The sequence below is a fragment of the Plectropomus leopardus genome, chromosome 13 (genome assembly GCF_026936395.1).
Source record: "Plectropomus leopardus strain MGB_pleo_1.0 chromosome 13, ASM2693639v1, whole genome shotgun sequence".
In the NCBI taxonomy this organism is placed as follows: domain Eukaryota; kingdom Metazoa; phylum Chordata; class Actinopteri; order Perciformes; family Serranidae; genus Plectropomus; species Plectropomus leopardus.
Genome location: NC_142188.1, coordinates 24,772,298 through 24,781,914, shown reverse-complemented (window position 1 = coordinate 24,781,914; position 9,617 = coordinate 24,772,298). Strand labels below are relative to the sequence as shown.

General features: G+C 39.4%; 1 protein-coding gene across 1 annotated transcript in view; it reads right to left on the bottom strand.

Moving 5' to 3' along the window:
* The window catches only part of klhdc3 (kelch domain containing 3), a 33,063-nt gene continuing 23,446 nt past the window's right edge, over positions 1-9,617 (bottom strand). Inside the window, exons 9-11 of the mRNA XM_042501998.2 lie at positions 9,032-9,105; positions 7,455-7,533; positions 1-3,922 (exon numbers count right to left, since the gene is read on the bottom strand). Coding sequence (XP_042357932.1) covers positions 3,856-3,922; positions 7,455-7,533; positions 9,032-9,105 — 220 coding nt within the window. The 3' untranslated portion in view covers positions 1-3,855. The remainder of the gene's footprint in view (positions 3,923-7,454; positions 7,534-9,031; positions 9,106-9,617) is intronic.

Genomic DNA, 9,617 nt, shown 5'->3' with positions numbered 1-9,617 from the left:
TTAACAACTCAAATTGTCTCAGATTTATTATTGATACAGTAATAAAGCATATTGCACAGGAAGTCCTGACCAACGATGACAGTCCCCTCTGAAAAATGTGTCAAATATAAAATAAAATAAAAACAATAAACATTGGGAGCCTGCACAGTTGTAAAAATGAATCCAAATACACTCCATACTTTGTTCTGTTTTTTTCTCCAAGAATTCTTTGTTATTTATGAAGTATCCAACCATTAGTGTAAGCCCTAAAGATAGAACACACTTCTTGGCGTGAAATCAGTCGGTGCCATACGTCTGCTTGGCAAATCATTACTGCTCACACTGAATAACTTAATAATGAGCGTGCGTTATGAGCTAATGATGCACTCTTCTCAACAGAAGCAGCATTTTGATAAGCAAGAGTTACCCGGCTGCCAAGTTTGATCAACCATTTGCTAAAGCTTCCTCGCAAAGTTAAATAAGAAACAGCAAAGAAGCCTTAGAAACTGTGGTGTTACATTACTGCCATTAAAAATGTAATGCCAATATGCTGAGGCAACAATCACTGACACTTGTCGTTAGCATTAGCTTACTGGAGGTAAGTGAGCAACTATCACTGAGGAAATGTGTTGTGCAGGTATTTTATTTTCAACTGTAGTGTCCACATTGTCATTTACTTGATATTTACTTCGTCATATTCCTGAAAAGTTCTCGACTGAAATACCATCACCCATAATCTTCACACGCAACAAGGACCAAAATCCTGAAATAAAAACGACTTCCATTCCACACATTAGGAAAAAAAAAAGAAATAAACATCATTAGTTATGCCGATGTCCATTTGGTGTCACATAAAGTTTGATTTGTTCACCAGTGTTTGTTTTTTTTCTTTTTTTGTGAACACACGATTAGCTTCCCTGTGGTTTTATGGCATCAGCTGTTGTATAGTCCAGGGATACTGAGGAATATCAAGTGTGTGATATGTCCATGTGCAGTGTACAGGGCGTAAGACTGAGTCACATTGGCACCACCGGTCTATAAATAAAATTCAGACTTGTTTTGGGCAGGCAAACGTTTCAAACTCTGGAGCTCTACTCAGGCGAAAAGCAGCATCGACATGTCTCTTCTATGTAAGGCCTGCCGTGCCGCGGTTGGCTTTAGTGCAGTTTTCTGGTGACTTCAACCTGCATTCTTAAGATTGTTTACACTGCTTCACATGAAATTATATAGATTTGTAAACATTTACCATGTAGGTCAGTGTTGTGAAGTCCTGATGTTTGGGATCTAGAGCTCTTCAGGGTTTAATTCTAACCGATAAATCAGAGACTGACTGATACAAATGCATTTTAACTATCTGGCCGGACAGAAAACAGCAGAGCTGAGGTTCCCAAAGATGAGGACTAAAAAGCACTGATGCAGCTCACAAGTGTGTGGTAACACAGTTCCTATTCACATCACAATAAATAGGCAGTATAAATAAAACTATTTTGCCTGTATATTCATCCTCACCAAGATACTGATTTCAGTGTCATGCCACATTACTTATTCATATTTCTAAGATTCAAAGGGTAAGTCTGGTGATATTCTGTATTTTATTTCCCAATCCCACAAAAAAAAAGATCTTAAAAGTATTGTCCATGTAATGAAATTTCTTATTGATCTTGCTCTGCAGATTTCAATTGTAGTCCAAAAACTATTAAAAAAAAACCAAATACGAGCACTGTACTGAGAGAATTTCTTTTTCATAATCATGAACATTGCCAATTGAACTTTCTTTGAGTCAATCACAAATACACCGTCCTGCTTGCAAGTGCATCAACTGAAGAAAAGCCCTCAGAAAATGCTTTATTTACTTCTGTTTGAGTTGTGCTGTTAAAAACTACAGCACCCAGCTTTTTTAGCAACTGAATTATCCTTAAGTTGATGTGGCACAGTAGGAAAAACTGAGAGCCACAGACAGGGAAGGAAGTGTTGAGAGACAGACTAACAGATTGTCGGTTTTAGGGCTGACCTGAATGCTTTGAAGCTTGAATTGTTGCCATGGAAATCAATGTCAAAATCAGTATTTGAATCCTTTTTTTGTTTTGTTTCAGGAAACTGAAAGAAGTTGGCAAGTGTCAGACACGGATGAGGCTTGTGTCCTCAGCGCAGTCATCATCCCCAACTTTAAGCAATTTGATTGGCTGTCTGACCACGAACAGGTGAGACAAACTGCGTGGATATGATGGAACCCCACCCGCCCCGGGTCGCACCGCGTACCGTCAAAACTTTGAATACTTGCAAGTAATTATCACTGAAGTTTTGAAGCCCAAAATATGGTATTTGAGAAAGCTCTATTAGATTTTGGTCTTTTTTATGGACTATGTTGACCTCATCACAATACAGAATATCACCAAATTTATCCTTCAATTGCTGAGTGAAGATAAAAGCTTTTAAAAAAGATCACCACCACAACACCTGTGTTTCCAAATTTTTTGTTCTAAAATTTGTAATCAGAATAAAAACACACAACCTGAATAAACATCCCCAATTCGAGCTTTCCCAAGTCTTTTTCCAGCTGTGTGGCGAGTGTATAATCTATTAACAGCCCTTATGCGTTTTCTGCTCAGGTTCAGCTTTGCTCACAGTCGTACACGAACACACGCGCACACTTTCCTGGTTTTTCACCGTACTGTGAATAAGCACAGAGTCTCTGATCGCTGTAGGATTGTCTATAAGAAGAACAACTACATTATGCATATTAGTGATCATCTCCCTCACAACAACATGCAGGCTGAAGCAGGTGGGCTGGGATTATGTGTAGACGGGACCACGTGCCTAAACACATACACAGTATATGTTTGCATCATGAGTCCCTTCTACATTTGGCACTGAGAAAACAAACGACAAGGTAAGGAGCGGGGTGGCAGGTGAGTCGCACTCTTCCACTGACAACATTTCTTGGAAGAATACAGCGACGAATACAAACTTCCCTGTGAAAAGGCTTTTTTTTCTGGGGGAAAGCAAATGTGTAATGTATGAGAAGTCTTGTTGAAGACTCATTGATACACACTAATTAGGGAGGTAGATGGATTTGATTAATTCTACAAGGCAGACAAACGGCTTGCTTCAGCGTCCTGCAAATCACCTTAAAGACACTTAAGAGGAGACAGGTGCTCGCCGAGTTATGATGAAGTGGGGGAAAATAAGTTTGAGCATTGAAAGCCAGTCAAACAGAATCTTTCACAACCATAACACCCAAAAAATACCCAATACTCTGTCTTCTTGCATTTAACACCAAAGCAATAAATTAGCCTTTCCCACTCCATATCAGCGTACATTACTTCATTTCCCACTAACGGACATGGTCATTTTATGGAGTAGAGCTGCAAGATTTCTAAATTAATGACCATCTCAGTCTCTTTATATCTGGAACAGAAGGTTCACGTGTGTCTCTCAGGGGAGATCTGCTGAGTGTGACATCAGGACGACGTCCTCAACAAAGAGGTTAGCTCTCAAGACCTTTGGCTGAAGTTCTTGTCTCTTCCTGTGCTTAAGATTAGAAGTCTATGATTATCATAGGCTGATTGGATTTCTAGAGAGGCTAGAAAAAAAGACAAAAAAGGTGAACGGGTGTCAACAATTTCTGTCGCACGTAACCAGTGTCTCAAGGGTTAAAATGTCCTTAGACATGAGAGAGCGCTCATGGTGTCCAAGGAAGTCAAACGTGAGATATTTTGGTCAGTAATGAGTTTTCACTTGGAGAATGTGGAAAGTAAATCCCATACAGATCCAAACTCTACAAAAACAGTCAGTCGGAGCTTTACTCAGAAAGATGAAAGCTCAGTGTCCTGAAACAGAGCAAGGAGTCCCGCTTCTGCTTCACCTTTAGCGGCATCAGCCATGGGAGGAGAAGATGGGCCTGCTGATGTTGCTGTTGGTGGTCATGGCTGCCAGTTCCCACCTGAAGTGAACAACAGGAAGAATCAGAGGATAAAATCCTGGGATACAATCACAACTTTGGTCCGGACCAATCAAAAAAAAACAAAATATTGCTGCCTTTCAGTGATGGTCGGGTATGTTTTCATAATTATAAGTCCAGACTGTAACTGGACCATAAGTACAACTTCCATAACAAGTGGCCAACAAATAGAATCAGGTCAAAAACGGGCATTTTCAGCCCCTTCAGGATGCTGCAATGTCAAAATCTCAACAGTAGACACAAATTCAATCAATCTCCATCAAGCACAATCTTGAAATTTTGTCCAATCAACACAACTTTTGAGTAAATTTGACCAATCATTGTAGTTTGTCCTGAGTTGCACCAATCACAACTCATCCTTATTTCTGGTTGTGAAGATGCAAACATGTGTGACACATAAATTACTGCTTAAGACCATGCAAGGCAATTGCCTGATGTTTTGCATGACAGTAAGGGTGAACTGTTATGCAGTGTGTCCAACGTCGTGGTGGAACAGAAATCAAACCGATTGACAAACACTTTTCTACTTCAAAACACACCTGGAAAATGACTGAAATACCTTGACAACCGACAAGACAAATCACCATGACAGCGGCTGTTTCCTCCACATCTAGTGCACATGCTACAAGAATCAAGGTGAGTTAGATTAAATACGCATAGTCATTTCTAACAGTGTGGTGTTATTCTCACTGGAAGAAGTTGCCTTTGGATTTTAATGAATTATACAAAACAAATCCCAACTATTTTTGCAACTGTCACTTGCCCCTGCAAATTCATTGCAAGACCAAAAAAAAAAAACCCTTAAGACATTGCAACATGCTTTGCACTTGTTTTTTTTTTTTTAGAAAGGCTGTCATGAAATCAGGCATTTCAGGCTGCAGTAATCCCCAAAAAAAGTCTGTAATATTGTGGAGGGCCTGCACTTTGTACCGTAATATTACAGAAGGACTATTACTGAGTGGTTCCTATGTTTCATTGTTTCACTCACTATTTACCGGGGAACAGCAAGGACAACAACACTTCACACCTCAAGTTGAAGTCCTTTTCATTTTCTGAGCTATCAGGGAAAATTATCACACTTGTGATAGTGAATATGGGTTACTATGGTTATCAAACTAAAAAAAAAAGATCAGAGGTTAATTATGTAAGCAGTGTATATCCTCAGGGACATTCAGTATACTTTATATTGCTGTCAAATATGGCACTGCGGGCATATATGGACATTTAGATTTTGTTTGGAACGTAACGTAGGTACAGCCGATGTCTTTACCTCACAATCTTTTATTAACTTCAACTAGAAATAACGCTATTGTGGTTTGAAATATCCAAGATGCTTAAAATTGACTGCAATGACAGTCAATTAAGCAACTATGTGACATTTGCTCTCACTCTCTGCCTCCCGTTTGTCCGAGCGAAGGGCTACGATGTGGACGTGGATGAGGGAAAACCACTGTAACACGAGAACCAGGAGCAGGGGCTGACGACAGGGTCTCGTGCTGACCCGCTGACAGGTCAGAGGTTGAGCTCCAGATTGTTATCACTGGCTCTGGTTTCACACTCACTCCCTCTCAATTGCTTTGTTCGTTGCACACGTGTGTGTTTAAGAGGGGAGAGTGGCACTGGAGCTGGAGATGCCAGCGAGGGGCAAAGGGAGTTAACCGGAGTCTTGTGACCTCACCGAAAACCCTCTGAGGATTAGAAATACAACTGCAAAGTGGGGAGCGTGCAAGGTGGCGGTGACAGTGTGAGAGAAATGAAAGGGCTGAGAGAAGTAATTAGTATCAAGTTCCACGGGGTCCATGAGTAAAAAAGAAAATCACATTAGTGCAACCCCTTCTTTTCAGATGCACTTGTCTAATGAGCCTGTTCATTAAGGTTGTTTCAGACACGGTTATATGCTTGAAATGGAATCACTGTATGATTATTATTCCTTATGAAGCAAAATACATTTTATGATAGTACTGGCTGTAAACACCGTTTTTGGGTATGTCCTTTGCCTTTATATCTTTGAGTTTTATGCTTTTAGCTTTAAAATAGTCCTACAACGTCCCAACCCTGTGATTACGACATCACAACAAATCAAAGTGGTGCTCTCAAATTTTTGAATCATTTTGTATGTCAAAATAATTTTCAAACTTGTCAGAATGATGTATTATTAAATGATCACACTTGTTTCTTAAAGCAACAAATTTCCCTTTACACTTCCGCAGCACCTCCACTTAAGTACCTTTAAAAATCTCAAAAGGTGCAACATGTTCATTTCCTACCAGTTTGCATCTAAAAAGGTCATTCTTTGCATTAATTTAATTATTCTATTATTTAACTGTATTTTACCGGCTTCAGAGAAAGCAAGTTGTTTTCTGGTCATTATCTGTGTGTATTGCTTTTTGAATAGAAGAAAATAAAGCAGGTGGAACTAAAATTATTATTTTTACAAGACTACAGTGCCAAGAGCTTGAAGCCATAATCTGGTGAATCAAAAATTGAAGAATTTATGTTTTATTTTATATTTATTTATGTTCGTCCCTTTTAAATAAAATCAATAAATAAGCTTTAGTCATATCTAAGATCTCCATGTGAATAATTACCTCAGAATATAAGAACATAGAATATAAGAATGTGTGCATTTCTTGCATGCAAAGCAAAGCCCCTCTGCAGATCAGCTGCTCAAACAGTCAATGAGAGGAAGTGTTGGGTAAAAGATGGTAGAATTGCTGGCAATTTGTAAGAGTAGGCTGCTGAGCCAGTGACTGCAACTGTTACATCCTGTCTGGCTGTGATGTAACACAACCATTAGTGCCAGTATCTTAACTACCAAACATAATTAATAGATAAACGGTTATCTAAATTAGCAGATTGTCCGCGTGATCTTTTTTCCAGCATTTTTTTTTCATAAAACAACAATGATTTGGGGGATCAAGAGGATGTGAAAATGGGAAAGCTGTTAATTCACCAAGTGTGCTACAGCTCGGGAGAAAAGAGGTTTAGAACTTTCACGATTTTGTTCAACCATTTTAACAAAACAGGAGAATTATAAAAACCCAAAGATACTGACTTTGAAACTTTGTGGGGATACAAATATTTTTTCAGTGACACAAAATTAATTAAGAACCAAACCGAGGTTGTACTCCGAGATCAACGCCTGGCTGCTCATGTTGGATTTTGTCAGCTAGACTGTGCTATACAGGTTTTGCCTCTTACATGTGAAGTTTGATCATGATCGTCTGTTTTTTCTATGCACAAACTTTCATGCTGTGAGTTGGATGGAGATATAATTACATACAAATTCTAGATGTAGGGTTTTAAAGTAAAGACAGACAAAAGCCTGAGTAACACCTACCGCTGGTTAAATGAAGGATAATGAGTCTTAATTTGCGTCTTTGAAAAGCAGCCTCATTATTGAGAGAGACAGTGGTGGCAACAATGACGAGCATAATACAAACAGCACGAACAACAATATGTCGATTCTATGAGCAAATGGCGCTGATGTGAGAGAAGAGGATGCTTTTCTGACCTGATATCATGTGGGAGTCCTGACTGCTCCAGACTGTACTGAATAACAGCTATTTTGCATAACGTCTTCAAATTAGGGCCTGAAAAGAAGAGAACGTGTAATGAGTCATAGACTGATCAGAGACACTAATCATATTCAGAATATCCATTTCAGCTGTGGGAATTCAAAATGGATCCAGGCAGTTCAGATCTAAGAATCTGTAGATGAAAGGGGTTTCATTTCTTCCCCATGATGAAAAAATGATCATGTTCTGTTCACACCATACCCCAGAAAAACAGCTGAAACAAACAACAGTGTTAATGAGGAAATGCAGAACAATATGATGCCAGTGTTAAATCATCTCATGACACAAATGATCTTATTGCAAACGTCCTCTCAGTCATTATCAGTGTCATGACCATATGTTCAGCGATGCACAGTGTGAGGCACACGCGACTGGCACGTGGAGCCGTGTGCCACAGGGGATGCCACGGGGTACTGCCAGTCCCATACGGTCTCTGTGTAAACCCACCTACACAAACCGTGACCTGACAGCATTACAGGCTACCCCAGTGCAGGCAGGAAATGACTATATTTGGTAGTGCATGAGACGGAAGTGGCCCATGTGACAACACAAAGCAGGGCCGAGGCCAGGCACGCTAGACCTGGTGAGAAATGGAGCAGTGGTGTAGCGAGGGTATCGGCTCTAAAACATTTATTGAGAGAGAGCTTGTTCAAACTTATTTAAGAAAGTTGAAAATGCTACTTTCTTAAACTTAACAGTTGACATCTGTAAATTCAAAACATACTTTTCTGCTTACCTGCAGTGCTATATAACAATCTAGATAGTTTTGGTTTGAGTTGCTGATTGTTGGAGATGTCGGCTGTAGAGATGACTGCATTTTCTCTAATATAATGTAACTACAAAGCACTGAGCTTGTGGTACTCAAAAGGTAATAAAAGTAATAAAAAATTATATATATACATATATACACATTTGAAAAACTCAACAGCAATGTCTCTTTCCAGAAAGCATGACATGGTTACTCAAGATAATCCACAGATCTTGTTGTGAGCAGTTTCATGTAGGTACTATTTTCTTTGCACTGTACTTCACCTGCCAACTGTATCACCGCAGAAGGAAGTGAGCATCTATTCATGGACGAGAGGCACGTGTTGATGGCAAACATCGATGGCATTTCTTTTCTTTTCTTTTTTTTTTTGGTTTTAACGTTAGCTAGCTCAATGGTGCTTAGATGGCAGATGTAGTTCAGACAAGACAGAAAATAATTTCTACAAAAATCTGCTCACAACAAGATCTGTGGATTATCCTGAGTAACCTGGTCAGGATTTCTGATGCTGTTGAGATTTTCAATTGTATTTTTTGGCGCTTTGAGCACCACAAGCAGAGTGCCATCTTGTTTTATTTTATTGGAGAGAAGGCAGACATCTCTACAGCTGATATCTCCAAAACTCAGCAACTCACACCAAAACAAACTGAAACCATAATTAGCACTAGAGGTGTTTAGTTTTGATTTGGGGATGAATTGTCACTTCAAGCTAACAAGAGAGATATGAATAATGACAAAGATACTTACTGAAGTCTAAGATATACAGGTCTGAATGATCCATGAGGTTAAATTCATCACCCATTCCTTGCTCTGGACAGGGGCTGCAAAGACAAAAAAAAAACAGTTTTATGAGAATATAAAAATATAAAGAGCAGTCAACAAAAATATATTGAAAATGACAATTTACAAGTGTTCAAACCGATCCAGGAGGACAATAGTGACTCCGTAAACTTCGAGCCTGTTATCATGAGCCACAAGACTTGCCAAAGTTGTATATGCTACTCAACTGTTTAATGGGAAAATGCTATTATTTTTTCCTCCATAGTCATTCCTAGAATTCCCAAAGATCAGTTACCAAAAACTTCAAATTATTTACCTTTTCATCCACCCTCTTACCACCTTTCATTTATCACTACTGTTCGTAATCAGAGAGCCACAGCTTCTCCTCAAAGTACCTGTCCTTTTAACTCAACGCTCTGCTCTCTTTATCACGGGCTGGCATGATTTAAGCCCACAGGAAGTGGAGCACTGCAGTCAGACGGCAGGCTGGGCCGTGCTGATAGTCTCCCAGACCTGTGCAGCCTCTGATATCACTGCACATCTGTTTCCTGCC